General features: G+C 49.6%; 1 protein-coding gene across 1 annotated transcript; it reads left to right on the top strand.

Annotated features, from left to right (window-relative positions):
- The first annotated feature begins 10,736 nt into the window (after positions 1-10,736).
- LOC121063416 lies at positions 10,737-13,870 on the top strand. The gene is made up of 6 exons (XM_040543836.1): positions 10,737-11,870; positions 12,003-12,082; positions 12,287-12,412; positions 12,663-12,742; positions 13,460-13,571; positions 13,730-13,870. Exons 1-6 carry the CDS (start codon positions 11,753-11,755, stop codon positions 13,868-13,870), a joined length of 657 nt encoding a protein of 218 aa, XP_040399770.1. The 5' UTR covers positions 10,737-11,752.
- The last annotated feature ends 667 nt before the right edge of the window (positions 13,871-14,537 follow it).

The raw sequence follows: 14,537 nt of genomic DNA, 5'->3' as shown, positions 1-14,537 counted from the left end.
AAGCAGGGCGATGGCAGCTCCAGGTGCTGTCAGTGCGGAGCACAAGGACAGGGCTCAAATTCTCCCACTGCTTTGCTGCAAGGGGAGCTCTGGGGGCAGAGGAGGCCCAGAAGTGCTGGGAGGAAGCTGTGCTGTGACACAGGAAGGGCCTGTGGAGGGCAAGGGACGTTGACAGCAGCCAGGGGACACTGGGGCCCTAGAAGAGCTTGGCGGGCAGCCCCTGGCTCCCCCTAGTGTGCTGGGCACACGCCCTGCAGGCACTATGGTCTCTGTGCACGGCACAGGGGGCACTCTCCACTATTACATGTCACCTCGCTCTAGGGTGAGGAACGGCCACTGTGAAGCCCAACACTGTGAAAATTACAAACCTGCAAGATCTTATGCAAATTCTCCTCGAAGTTGGAGGCAGGAGGGTTGATCAGCAATGCTTTCAGCATGATGTCCAGCTTTTCCAGGAGCTGCAAGAAGGACAAAGTGTTGTGGCAAGGGTGAGAGGGAAGGGGTGGAGGGAAGCAGGCCGAGACCTGCCTCATCAGGGATCTTCAGTTGTTTCTAAGCAGGAGGAAACTGCACACAGAGCAGGGGATGGGGGCTCTTGTGGCTCAGCAGCACATACCATCGCAGTGAACCAAGCGTCCAGATCCCCATTTCTCAGAAGAAAGAAGACCCTGCTAATGCATGCAGCAACGAGAGACAACATTTCACCCTCCAGTGCCGTCTCCACTGTGCTGCAGAGAGAGAGACATTGTCATTGGAAACGGTGCCTCGATGACAAAGGGAGATGGACACAGTCCTCCAGTGGAAGCGTGGCCATGGGGGTTGACAAGCCCCATGGTTGGTGATAACATCAGACTCTTAACGATGAGGCCATGAGGAATGTAAAGAGTTTAGAAGGAACAAAGAAGGGTGATTCAGGAGACGCCTTGCTGGCTCGGACTGCCTGTTCTCCAGCCATTAAGACATGGAAGTTGCTGGGTGTTTGCTGTTGCCGGGCAAAGTTGTTGATCAATGAATAATTAGTAGAAAAGTACTGCTGTAGAGCGAATGGTATAAGAAGGGAGCCCGTCCTCACTAAGGGAGTGGAAGTTATGCCCTCAATAAAGAAGTTATTGATCCCTTAAAGAACACTGGTGTCCGTGTGGTCATTACGCCACATCCTCCCACGGGCAGGACTTCATAGGAGGGATGAGGAGCCCTGCTAGGGGATGCAACCTCTTCCGCAAGGCTGGCCTGGGCCAGAGGACAGTCCTGACACCTCCTGCTTTGGGGCAAAGGCTGAGATGAGTCAGGAAGCTGCAAGGCTCCCTCTGCCCTCTGGACAAGTCCCGAGCATGGAAGAGCAAAGGCCTGCCCGGATGGAGGATGTATGCTCGCCAGGGTCAGGGCCACCTGGCTCATGCCCTGGGGTTGTGCTAGCCGAGCCAGGGACGGGGTTGGGCGCGTACCTCAAGGCCGCAGTAGCAAGCAAGGCTTCCTGCCACACGTCTGTGCACAGGTAATCCACAGGCTTCTCTTCCAACAGCGCCTGGAGAGCACAAATTGGATGGGACCTGGCAGCCACAGGCACACAGCGCCAGCAGAGCCAGCACTGTCGGCGGGGTTGGCAGAGTCCCGGTGTCCCCAGCCAAGAGTGCCCCCCCTGCACCTTGCAATGCTGAGCAGCACCCGAGATCCCACTGGGGGTAGCTTGGTGTCCATGTATGTTTGCTCCCAAACACCCCGCCCAATGCCCAGGGAGCCTCGCGCCCATCCCCAGCCCGCCAGATGTCCCCTCACCTGGATGTTCTCTGCCAGCTTATTTCCGCGGCAGAAGATGTCCAGGCCCTCTAACAAGCCCTTCTCTTGGGCGGTTGTGCACACGGTGACGATGTTCCTCAGGAACTTCATCTTCTGCACCTCATCCTGGCAGCCACAGAGATTCCAAGAGGGAGCGTGAGGGGGGGAGCCACAGCCAGCAGGACCGCAGCATTGCGGGGTGCGGAGCTGTGCGGGACGCCTGGAGGGCAGCAGCTCTGCCCTGCCAGCAGCCCTCCAGCAGCCTGGCAGCAGAGCCGCGGCACGGCCAGGGCATGCAGGCACAGCCGCCATGGAAAGGGCTGCTCTTACCCTTTCCGGGTTTCTGACGTAGGCCTCGATGAAGTCCACAGCTTCCTCTTCCTCTTCATACACAGGTAGCCAGCTAGCATCTAAGACAGAAGGAGAGCAAGGATTGCTGTAGAGAGGGGCTTAAGGATGAAGCAAGGGAAGGGGCCCTGGCTTCAAGCAGGGGGCGCGGCCGGCCCCAGCCCTGCCCACCCCAGCGCAGACCCTCGCTCACCAGGCTGCAGCGGCTCCACCTCGCACACCTCGATGGGCTCCAATAGAGAGCTGCACTCCTGGGAGCTCTCATCCTCTTCCCAGGCCACCCTGGGGCGGCTTGGGGGTCTCTGCTCCATTGAGAGTGATGAGGGGTGAGGGTCAGGAGGGGGCAGGCTCGGGACTGCCACGGGCAGTGGGGAAAGACGTGGGCTGCACTCGGGGGCTCCTCGCCAGTCCCACTCGCTCCTGCCCTGTCCCCTTGCTGTCCTGACGGACACTGCCAGCACCGGCTATAGCAAGGTGTCACCAGCGTGGGTCACAAAGGGTCCTTCTGTGACCTCATGTCCCCGGCTGGGTGAGGCTGGCTCGGGACCCTCCCTTGTGCTCAGCTCCTCTCAGGGCTGCTCTTGCACGCAGGCCCAGAAAATGGCTCCGTGAATTTTAATATCGTCTTGCAGTTGATGCTATTTTTTAGGAGCCAAGGAAAATGGGATAAGTTAATGCATGCTCGAGGGTTTTGCATCTTACTGGGATCAAAAGACCCAAGCTGATTGCGGGCTGAGTAGTGATCATATCATGACATGCATTCAACCGAAATCTAAAGAGAGGACTGAGCTTCATTATATCCCCTAAGTGAAAAATGAATCATGAATATTCATGCATATTATTCTCTTCAGAGCCATTTAGAAAGAAAAAAAAATCCGTATATTTCATTTGTAAAAATATTTGCAGTAAAGATCTGTGTACCTAAATAATTCTATTTCATGAGGACATAAACCTTTAGTTCTGTGGAAACCCAGATAAATGTTTATGAACTGCCACACTTCAAACAGGACTTTAGTTGATGGATAAACGAACAGCAAAGAATCCATAAACTTTTTTTTTTTCATTTTTTTTTTCCTTAGCAAACACTGCTTTTGAAAATGTTTTTGGCTTTTGACATAGAAAGCATGATCCTCATTGTTCATCTTGCACTAGTAGATGTGCTTTTACCCATTATCAGAAATAAGCCTTTGCTCATGTGAAATATTAAGGCAGCCTTACAGTCCCCATGAAGAAATTCCGACTTTGCAGTAAGTAGGTGTTAGAGACTTAACACCTTAAGGAGCATTAGGCTCATACGTAAGCTACCATGCTGATAGTACGATGCCACCATTGCAGTTATTTTCAGTTCATACTCATGGGAAAAGCACTAGTTTCTCATGTCCTGGGGCAGATCACCTGTTGGCACCATGAGCTTCCACGTTGGCCGCCATGCTCTCATGACCCTCCAGTGGGCAGAGCCATAGGATGTCGGGGAAAAGAAACCAATGAACTTCACCAGCAATTAAAGGGGTTTTGAAGAATCATTCTTAAGCTCTTTAAAAAGCATAGAGATTTACATGACTAATGATAGAATTGTGTGAGGATCTTAAAATTTCATTTAGAAGATTTGTTATCAATATTCCCTAGGATTCTCTTCATTCAGTTTGCAATATATGCTCAGAGCCAAACCAGAGATTTTTCAGTGTTATTTCATGCTGCTTACATTCTGGAAGAGGTTAAATTTTTGAATGTTCTGTAGTTTAGGGGGAAAAAATAGCCACTATAAGTACTGTCCTTAAAGCAATAGTATTTGATTTGCAATAAAGTTCGTTATATAAGAGTTTTTGTATTCTTGGTTTCAAACTCTTAGGTTAGTGACTATTCAGCTCATCTTTACCACTCTATAGGGAAAGATAAATTATAATTGAAGTATTTTGATTTCTGGTGTTTGTACAGTCTGAGCATGTATGCTTGGAATACAGCATTTGTGCTGCATATTAGTAATGTTCTCAAAAATACATATCTTCTGTGGGAGAGCTGAATAAAATTTCCTTTGTTTTTAGATTTGCATATTTTTGTCATTTTTTTTTCTATAGAAGTTCATGATTCAGTGGTGTGGCACAACTTATTTGCAATTGCAAATGCAAATTGCAAATGCAAATCGCAAATGCAAATTGCAAATGTAATTACTCACATCCTAAAAAAACAGTACAAGTCACCCCCTCAAATTGTTTCTCCCTCCATTGACTACAGAGTGTCTTTCTTTTTCAATATACGCTTCCCTCTTAAGTGCTCGTAGTAAAGTGAATGAATTAATCTTTGTACACCTAAAGTAGAATGTGCAGACAATCACACATCACTGCAAATCTTATTAGAATTATTTACTGTAGTTGCTGCTTTGTGCTTGCTGGGCAAAGCACGTAGGAAGCTTTCAGGAAGTTGCACCAAGGTAGCAAAGTTGCCTTTCTTATTTTAAATCTTCTAGTTGCATGAGTTCAATAAGACCTTTTTTTTTTTTCCCTTATCCCTTCCAAGGAAAATACTAAATCTCAGCACACCATTTTATCCATTCTACCAGAATTGTTTAGCATTTCATGCATTTTTAGCAACACTGGAGGCTGGTGAAGCTGTGTTTTTTAGAACCGTACACTCTTGGACACACCTCCTATAGACCTGCCCCAACTGCAAAGTGAAATACATCAACTTAGAAACAGTACTTTGAATTTAGGATGGACTTGAAGTATGTGCTCAGTAGGTGTGGCCTAGCTGGTGGGAGGTAACTGCTGGGACTCACTTCCTGCATGCAATCTTCCCGGTCCACCAGCTTTGCAGTCTGTTCATGTATGGATATTGCACAACCATATAACTGTGTTAGAGTCGTTCAAAGATTTTGCATATTGGTACTCTTGCGCTGTTTCTCCACAACATGAATTTCAACCAACTTTCCGGGAATTATTAGACCCTCTTAACTGAATGTTGAAAATCCCAGTTTGAAACACGGTGATGAAGTGTAGTGTTGGGATTGTTTAATATGCTCACTTACTCTCTGACTGCCCTTAAGATGCCTGATTTTGAAGTTTGACTTGAGTGTGTGTGTTCAGAAAATGACACCACGTGCAGCATTGTGAATAGATGCTGACATTTCTCATCTGAATGTTTGCTTTGGTTCCTCAGATTAATTTCCCAAACTCCCTCTGAACTATAGGGATCATGGAATTTGCAGTATAATATGACACAGCAACAGTTTTATTTACTTTTATTCACCAAAGGCAGACCTTGCCTAACCAATCTGGTGGCCTTCTAGGATGGAGTGACGGCATCGGTGGACAAAGGAAGGGCGATGGATATCATCTACCTGGACTTGAGTAAAGCCCTTGATTTGGTCCCTCACCACATTCTTCTCTCTAAACTGGAGAGGTATGGGTTTGAAGGATGGACTGTTAGGTGGATAAAGAATTGGTTGGCTGGTCACAGCCAAAGGGTTGTGGTCAATGGTTCTATGTCTGAGTGGAGGCCTGTCACAAGTGGTGTCCCCCAGGGGTCGGTCTTGGGTCCAGTGCTCTTCAACATCTTTATCAACGACACAGATGACGGAATTGACCTGGACAGGCTGGAGAAGTGGAGAGTGCTGTCAGAAATAGTGTCAAAAGCTTTACTGAAGTCTCCACACAAGTGTCCATCGGGAACGAAAAAGAAGGTGAAAAGAGGAGGTGAGAAGCATAATTTGATTATGTTGGAAGATATAGACTCAGAATGATGGAGACCAGGGAATGAAATTCCAGTCTCTAAACCCTGGTTCCTGTTAAGACTGAGTGAGACACAACTGATTTCCTTTTAGACAGTGGCACAACCCATTCAGTAGTGACAACTGTAAAGGACCTTTGCTTGAGGCAAAAATCCAGATAGTTTGTGCTGGAGGGCAACAGGCCCTAAGACCACTCCTGCAGCCAACGGACTCTAAAAGCGGGGGAAGAATGCTAGTACACCAGTTTATATGTATGCCTGAGTGACCTCTCCCTTTGCTGGGAAGAGACAAATTAAATGTCCAAGTGAGCTTTTCTACAGACAAGATAAAAGTTAAGATTTCACCTGAAAATGCTTGGCAAGCCCAAATTTGCCTGCTGTTAGAGCTGGGAGGGCACCAGTAGGTACCTGAATAGGTTTTAAATGTAGTAACTCAATTTTCCTGGGCAGGAAAACAACCTGGGAGAGCAAAAAAATGTGTCCCCAGTCCAGACTGAGTTAAATCTGGAGCAATGGCTTTATGGGTACCCCAATATCAAATTAGTTTTGCAGCAAGAAAAGGAGAAGAGCTGTTGATAGACAAGTTTCTATCATATGGATTAATTTGTGCATGCCAGTCCAGCTTTAATGCCCCTATTCCACCGTTGAAGAAACCAAGCAGTAGAGAATACAGGTTTGTGCAGGACCTGTGGGCCATAAATAAAATAACCAAAGACATACACTGACTGGTACCTAATCCTGATACTCTTCTGGCGACTGTTGGTAATAGAAGATGAAATAATACAATATTGCTTAATATATGTTACATTTGCGATGTACTGTTCCGGGGCTTCGCTTGGAAGATACAAAATATATGTGCAAGGACAGCGTGGGAGAATGCACCAATTCATGATGCGGAGTAAGAAGGACTAAAAGAATGCTCAATTTGCAAGACATCTAGGTAACAGGGGCCTCTTGGACCATGGGAACTGGATCAAAACAACCTTGCGGTTTGGACTGAGACCGAGGGCTCAGAGAGCATGCACAAGAAGAAAAGGTTAAACAGTTCAACTCTGATGAAGACATCTTACTTCATCCCGACGACCATCTGGACGACCACCAGAGAGTAATACGCAAGTGCAGAAGGACTGATAAGATAATTAGCATACGAAGCGGGGCTAGGCGGAGCTAGGAAATGAATATGCATAGATGTGTTGTGAAACTTAATGCATATGTAATATTTTAGGAGATAAAAGAGAACTGAGTGAACAAATCAGACGAAGTTAGATTTGGGCAGGCATGCCCTTAACTTCCGGCGCCTAATAAAGCACCTTCATATAATCACTTTGTGGATTATGTGTTTTCATGTACGCTAACACGACTATATCTGATGAAGATTCATTTTCTTCAGTATTGGTTCTACAGATATACAGAAGACGTCTTCTTCTGTGTACTGTTGGAACCCAACAGTCAGACCACACTTCTTCTTGGAAGTAGTCCAGGGGATAGCCAAAGCACTAGGAGCCAAATGGGTTTTATATACCACACAGAGACCACAGGCAAGTGGACGGATACCTGTTCCCATACGCTCAGCAACCCCACAACAGAAGGGTCCTCTGAGAGACCAACCAACGCAGACAAGTTTTAATGCCCTCTGTCTCCAAGGCGTCTGGAGAGGGTTGGAATGGCTGCAGGGCCTGTCACAGCGGTTGCAGTGGCCACAGGGCCTGTCACAGGGGTGGCAGTGGCCACAGGGACAGTAACAGGGGTTGGAGTTGCCACAGGGCCACTCCCTGCCACTCATAACTATCCTGCCTCAGGACTGATCTCTGGATGGCATTCTTAAAGTAGTTGTTTAATTTTAAGCAAAACACAAAGTTTTCTTTAACATGATCAGCAGGTGCTGATCACAACCCCAACAGTGCACCGGCAGTGATATTGCACTAGACAGAGACCTGACTTCCATCCATAAACTGATTTGTCGACTGGAGAGCCAAGGAGTGACCAGCAAGACTCACTCACTCTTTAACAGTCCCATATGGCCACTGCAAAAGCCTATGGCGAGTGGAGACCTACAGTGGACTATCGTGGCCCAAATCAAGTCAAGCGCTGCAATGCTAGACACGCTCGAACTTCAATATGAACTGGAATCAAAGGCAGCCAAGTGGTATGCCACAATATATATTGCTCATTCATTTTTCTCCATCCCTTTGGCAGCAGAGTGCAGGCCACAGTTTGCTTTCCCTTGGAGGAGCATCCAGTACACCTGGAATCAACTGCCCCAGGGGTGGAAACAGGGGTGGCTGCCTCCTGGCTTTCCTCTATTTACAGACAAGTGAAGATCCTGGCAGTGCAGGGTCTTGGCCTTCCCTTCCCTCTCACCCTTGCCATCAGCCTGGATGCATCCAGTGCTTGAGGGCTGGTCTGCACACAGCAGCTTCTCTGCCCCGTGGCCTCCCCTGGGTAGCGCACGGAGCTGTGGCTGTCCTTTCTTGGCAGTAAGGGGGAATTCAGAACGCTCTCTTGGAGGGGTGTGGGACCACTGAAATCCTGCCACAACTTCTTGTCCTTCAAGCAGGCCCTGCACAATACAGACAGCATGCTGCAGATGTTGCAGATCAGCCCTCCTGCCTCCAGCCTCTGGGAAAAGTAGCAATGTTCCTCATTCCGGAGGGAGGTGACACGGTATAGTGGAGAGTACCCCCTGTGCCATGCACAGAGACCATAATGCCTGCCGGGCGTGTGCCCAGCACACTCAGGGGAGCCAGGGGCTGCCCACCAAGCTCTTCTAGGGACCCAGTGTCCCTTGCCCTCCACAGATCCTTCCTGTGTCACAGCACAGCTTCCTCCCAGCATTTCTGGGCCTCCTCTGTCCCCAGAGCTCTCCTTGCACCAAAGCAGTGGGAGAATTTGAGCCCTGTTGAGGTTTAAGCCGGCCCGGCAGCTCAGCACCACACAGCCGTTCGCTCCCCCGAGCCCCTCCTTCTCTGGGATGAGGAAGAGAATCAGAAAAAATGAAGCCTGTGGAAACACAGCCCCACCATTTGCCAGGGACTGCTCCAGTCCTTTTTCTCAGCCAGGTTCTTCCAAATGTTCATTTCTGTCCCACTTTGGGGTATATAAAGCATCTATCAGCTCAAAGTTATAATCAACAACCACCACAGGGATGTCTAACGGAACCAGTAATCGTTCCTGTATATACCTGAGGAGAGACAATAATACAGGAGACAGAGAGAGCAAATATTGACTAACCCAGTTTTCTCCCCTTAACATGCATTTGTCTTCCTTCTGTCACCAATTCATTCACAACGTATGGTTTACCATACAATAATTAAAATGGACTAACTTTCTCTTTAGCTCTAGGGGCTATTCTAATTCTCAGCAAAGCTATTGTCAAGGCCTCCAGCCATTTCACATTTTGGTCAAGATATAGTCGCCAGAAGAGTATCAGGATTAGGTACCAGTCGGTGTACTTGTCCCCAGCCTTGCAGACCGCTCAGCCTGTGCAGAGACCATGGCTCTGCCCCTGCCCCAGCCATTGCCGCAGGTTTCCCGTCTGAAGGGCAAGGCAGAGGGATGCCGGCAGATGGGAGAAAGAGACTTTTCACTGCCTTGAAAGGGGCAGGGATGCCGTCACAGCGGTTGCAATGGTTGCAGGGCCCATTGCAGGGGTTAGAGTGGCTGCAGGGCCTATCACAGGGAATGTAGTGACCACAGGGCCCGTCACAGGGGTTGCAGTGGCCACAGGGACTGTAACAGGGGCTGGAGTTGCCGCAGGGTCTGTCACAGGGGTTGCAGTGGCATTGACTGTGGCCCAGTGAGCACAGGCCAAGCCCCACCACGTTGCAGTGTTTTTTGTCTCTTTGGAAGTGCCAGGGTGATGCCACACCTTTTTCAAGCATTCTGCCAGCGTTTTAGGATTTTGCACTTGTTCAGGGGTGAATTTCCAAAGCACTGGAGGTGCCTGCTGCTCTAGAAGCCTGCCCTTATCCTCCCACCATCCGTGCCACTCATAACTATCCTGCCTCAGGACAGATCTCTGGATGGCATTCTTAAGTAGTTGTTTAATTTTAAACAAAACCCGAAGTGCATTCAGGAGACATAACAACAAGAACATGCTGGTCTGAACATCCCAAGGATATTCAAAGTTTTGAAGAGCTATCATAACTCGCCTAGAGGAGAAGAGGGTAAAGGAGAAAGGGAGAGTGAACAAGTAGGAAAAAATATCTCCCCCTGTCCACTCCATAGACTGGCTCCCTGAAGAAAAAGGGGAAAAGCTGCAATTATTAATAGTTTCTGAGGTAGGGTTTCCAAAGCATGGAGTTAACGGCAATGCTGACTACAAATACCAGATTAGTCTCATGGCCAGTAATTTTATCATATCATAAGCCAGAGTTACGCAGTACAGCAAAATAATAACCCTGTACCAACCCCCAGAAGTGATAAACAACATGACAGGGAACACATACAGTAAGTAATGTGCTATGTAACTCGGTTCAGAAAACAGGTATTTAAAATTTAACCTCTTCCAGAATGTAAGCAGCATGAAATAACACTGAAAAATCTCTGGTTTGGCTCTGAGCATATATTGCAAACTGAATGAAGAGAATCCTAGGGAATATTGATAACAAATCTTCTAAATGAAATTTTAAGATCCTCACACAATTCTATTATTAGTCATGTAAATCTCTATGCTTTTTAAAGAGCTTAAGAATGATTCTTCAAAACCCCTTTAATTGCTGGTGAAGTTCATTGGTTTCTTTTCCCCGACATCCTATGGCTCTGCCCACTGGAGGGTCATGAGAGCATGGCGGCCAACGTGGAAGCTCATGGTGCCAACAGGTGATCTGCCCCAGGACATGAGAAACTAGTGCTTTTCCCATGAGTATGAACTGAAAATAACTGCAATGGTAGCATCGTACTATCAGCATGGTAGCTTACGTATGAGCCTAATGCTCCTTAAGGTGTTAAGTCTCTAACACCTACTTACTGCAAAGTCGGAATTTCTTCATGGGGACTGTAAGGCTGCCTTAATATTTCACATGAGCAAAGGCTTATTTCTGATAATGGGTAAAAGCACATCTACTAGTGCAAGATGAACAATGAGGATCATGCTTTCTATGTCAAAAGCCAAAAACATTTTCAAAAGCAGTGTTTGCTAAGGAAAAAAAAAATGAAAAAAAAAAAGTTTATGGATTCTTTGCTGTTTGTTTATCCATCAACTAAAGTCCTGTTTGAAGTGTGGCAGTTCATAAACATTTATCTGGGTTTCCACAGAACTAAAGGTTTATGTCCTCATGAAATAGAATTATTTAGGTACACAGATCTTTACTGCAAATATTTTTACAAATGAAATATACGGATTTTTTTTTCTTTCTAAATGGCTCTGAAGAGAATAATATGCATGAATATTCATGATTCATTTTTCACTTAGGGGATATAATGAAGCTCAGTCCTCTCTTTAGATTTCGGTTGAATGCATGTCATGATATGATCACTACTCAGCCCGCAATCAGCTTGGGTCTTTTGATCCCAGTAAGATGCAAAACCCTCGAGCATGCATTAACTTATCCCATTTTCCTTGGCTCCTAAAAAATAGCATCAACTGCAAGACGATATTAAAATTCACGGAGCCATTTTCTGGGCCTGCGTGCAAGAGCAGCCCTGAGAGGAGCTGAGCACAAGGGAGGGTCCCGAGCCAGCCTCACCCAGCCGGGGACATGAGGTCACAGAAGGACCCTTTGTGACCCACGCTGGTGACACCTTGCTATAGCCGGTGCTGGCAGTGTCCGTCAGGACAGCAAGGGGACAGGGCAGGAGCGAGTGGGACTGGCGAGGAGCCCCCGAGTGCAGCCCACGTCTTTCCCCACTGCCCGTGGCAGTCCCGAGCCTGCCCCCTCCTGACCCTCACCCCTCATCACTCTCAATGGAGCAGAGACCCCCAAGCCGCCCCAGGGTGGCCTGGGAAGAGGATGAGAGCTCCCAGGAGTGCAGCTCTCTATTGGAGCCCATCGAGGTGTGCGAGGTGGAGCCGCTGCAGCCTGGTGAGCGAGGGTCTGCGCTGGGGTGGGCAGGGCTGGGGCCGGCCGCGCCCCCTGCTTGAAGCCAGGGCCCCCTTCCCTTGCTTCATCCTTAAGCCCCTCTCTACAGCAATCCTTGCTCTCCTTCTGTCTTAGATGCTAGCTGGCTACCTGTGTATGAAGAGGAAGAGGAAGCTGTGGACTTCATCGAGGCCTACGTCAGAAACCCGGAAAGGGTAAGAGCAGCCCTCTCCATGGCGGCTGTGCCTGCATGCCCTGGCCGTGCCGCGGCTCTGCTGCCAGGCTGCTGGAGGGCTGCTGGCAGGGCAGAGCTGCTGCCCTCCAGGCGTCCCGCACAGCTCCGCACCCCGCAATGCTGCGGTCCTGCTGGCTGTGGCTCCCCCCCTCACGCTCCCTCTTGGAATCTCTGTGGCTGCCAGGATGAGGTGCAGAAGATGAAGTTCCTGAGGAACATCATCACCGTGTGCACAACCGCCCAAGAGAAGGGCTTGTTAGAGGGCCTGGACATCTTCTGCCGCGGAAATAAGCTGGCAGAGAACATCCAGGTGAGGGGACATCTGGCGGGCTGGGGATGGGCGCGAGGCTCCCTGGGCATTGGGCGAGGTGTTTGGGAGCAAACATACATGGACACCAAGCTACCCCCAGTGGGATCTCGGGTGCTGCTCAGCATTGCAAGGTGCAGGGGGGCACTCTTGGCTGGGGACACCGGGACTCTGCCAACCCTGCCGACAGTGCTGGCTCTGCTGGCGCTGTGTGCCTGTGGCTGCCAGGTCCCATCCAATTTGTGCTCTCCAGGCGCTGTTGGAAGAGAAGCCTGTGGATTACCTGTGCACAGACGTGTGGCAGGAAGCCTTGCTTGCTACTGCGGCCTTGAGGTACGCGCCCAACCCCGTCCCTGGCTCGGCTAGCACAACCCCAGGGCATGAGCCAGGTGGCCCTGACCCTGGCAAGCATACATCCTCCATCCGGGCAGGCCTTTGCTCTTCCATGCTCGGGACTTGTCCAGAGGGCAGAGGGAGCCTTGCAGCTTCCTGACTCATCTCAGCCTTTGCCCCAAAGCAGGAGGTGTCAGGACTGTCCTCTGGCCCAGGCCAGCCTTGCGGAAGAGGTTGCATCCCCTAGCAGGGCTCCTCATCCCTCCTATGAAGTCCTGCCCGTGGGAGGATGTGGCGTAATGACCACACGGACACCAGTGTTCTTTAAGGGAGCAATAACTTCTTTATTGAGGGCATAACTTCCACTCCCTTAGTGAGGACGGGCTCCCTTCTTATACCATTCGCTCTACAGCAGTACTTTTCTACTAATTATTCATTGATCAACAACTTTGCCCGGCAACAGCAAACACCCAGCAACTTCCATGTCTTAATGGCTGGAGAACAGGCAGTCCGAGCCAGCAAGGCGTCTCCTGAATCACCCTTCTTTGTTCCTTCTAAACTCTTTACATTCCTCATGGCCTCATCGTTAAGAGTCTGATGTTATCACCAACCATGGGGCTTGTCAACCCCCATGGCCACGCTTCCACTGGAGGACTGTGTCCATCTCCCTTTGTCATCGAGGCACCGTTTCCAATGACAATGTCTCTCTCTCTGCAGCACAGTGGAGACGGCACTGGAGGGTGAAATGTTGTCTCTCGTTGCTGCATGCATTAGCAGGGTCTTCTTTCTTCTGAGAAATGGGGATCTGGACGCTTGGTTCACTGCGATGGTATGTGCTGCTGAGCCACAAGAGCCCCCATCCCCTGCTCTGTGTGCAGTTTCCTCCTGCTTAGAAACAACTGAAGATCCCTGATGAGGCAGGTCTCGGCCTGCTTCCCTCCACCCCTTCCCTCTCACCCTTGCCACAACACTTTGTCCTTCTTGCAGCTCCTGGAAAAGCTGGACATCATGCTGAAAGCATTGCTGATCAGCCCTCCTGCCTCCAGCTTCGAGGAGAATTTGCATAAGATCTTGCAGGTTTGTAATTTTCACAGTGTTGGGCTTCACAGTGGCCGTTCCTCACCCTAGAGCGAGGTGACATGTAATAGTGGAGAGTGCCCCCTGTGCCGTGCAGAGACCATAGTGCCTGCAGGGCTTGTGCCCAGCACACTAGGGGGAGCCAGGGGCTGCCCGCCAAGCTCTTCTAGGGCCCCAGTGTCCCCTGGCTGCTGTCAACGTCCCTTGCCCTCCACAGGCCCTTCCTGTGTCACAGCACAGCTTCCTCCCAGCACTTCTGGGCCTCCTCTGCCCCCAGAGCTCCCCTTGCAGCAAAGCAGTGGGAGAATTTGAGCCCTGTCCTTGTGCTCCGCACTGACAGCACCTGGAGCTGCCATCGCCCTGCTTTCCTGGTCCCCCGTGCTTTCCTTGCCAGGTGTGAAGGGGGCTTTGCTCCAGCTCTGAGGAATTCCATGGTGGACAGTGCGAGTCCAGGCAGTTCTGCTGGAGCAGTTGTCAGCTCCCAGAGCAGACCAGCAGCTTTTCTTCCCGCAGGTGCTGCTGTATTTCACCACCTCTTTGAGCCTAGTTGTACAGGCAAATGCCACGGAGAGGATCTGGAAGCTGGTTGGTTTCCTGCACAGCTATTTCTGTGAAGAGGTAAGGAGCCAGGCACCCACCAGCCAGGCCATCTCCCTTTCCCTTCTCACAGATTCCTGCGAGGCAAACCTGGGCCCAGCACAGGTGGGGGCCATCAGCA

Source organism: Cygnus olor, unplaced genomic scaffold, assembly GCF_009769625.2.
Source record: "Cygnus olor isolate bCygOlo1 unplaced genomic scaffold, bCygOlo1.pri.v2 scaffold_95_ctg1, whole genome shotgun sequence".
NCBI lineage: Eukaryota > Metazoa > Chordata > Aves > Anseriformes > Anatidae > Cygnus > Cygnus olor.
This window is presented reverse-complemented; position numbering and strand designations above follow the sequence as displayed.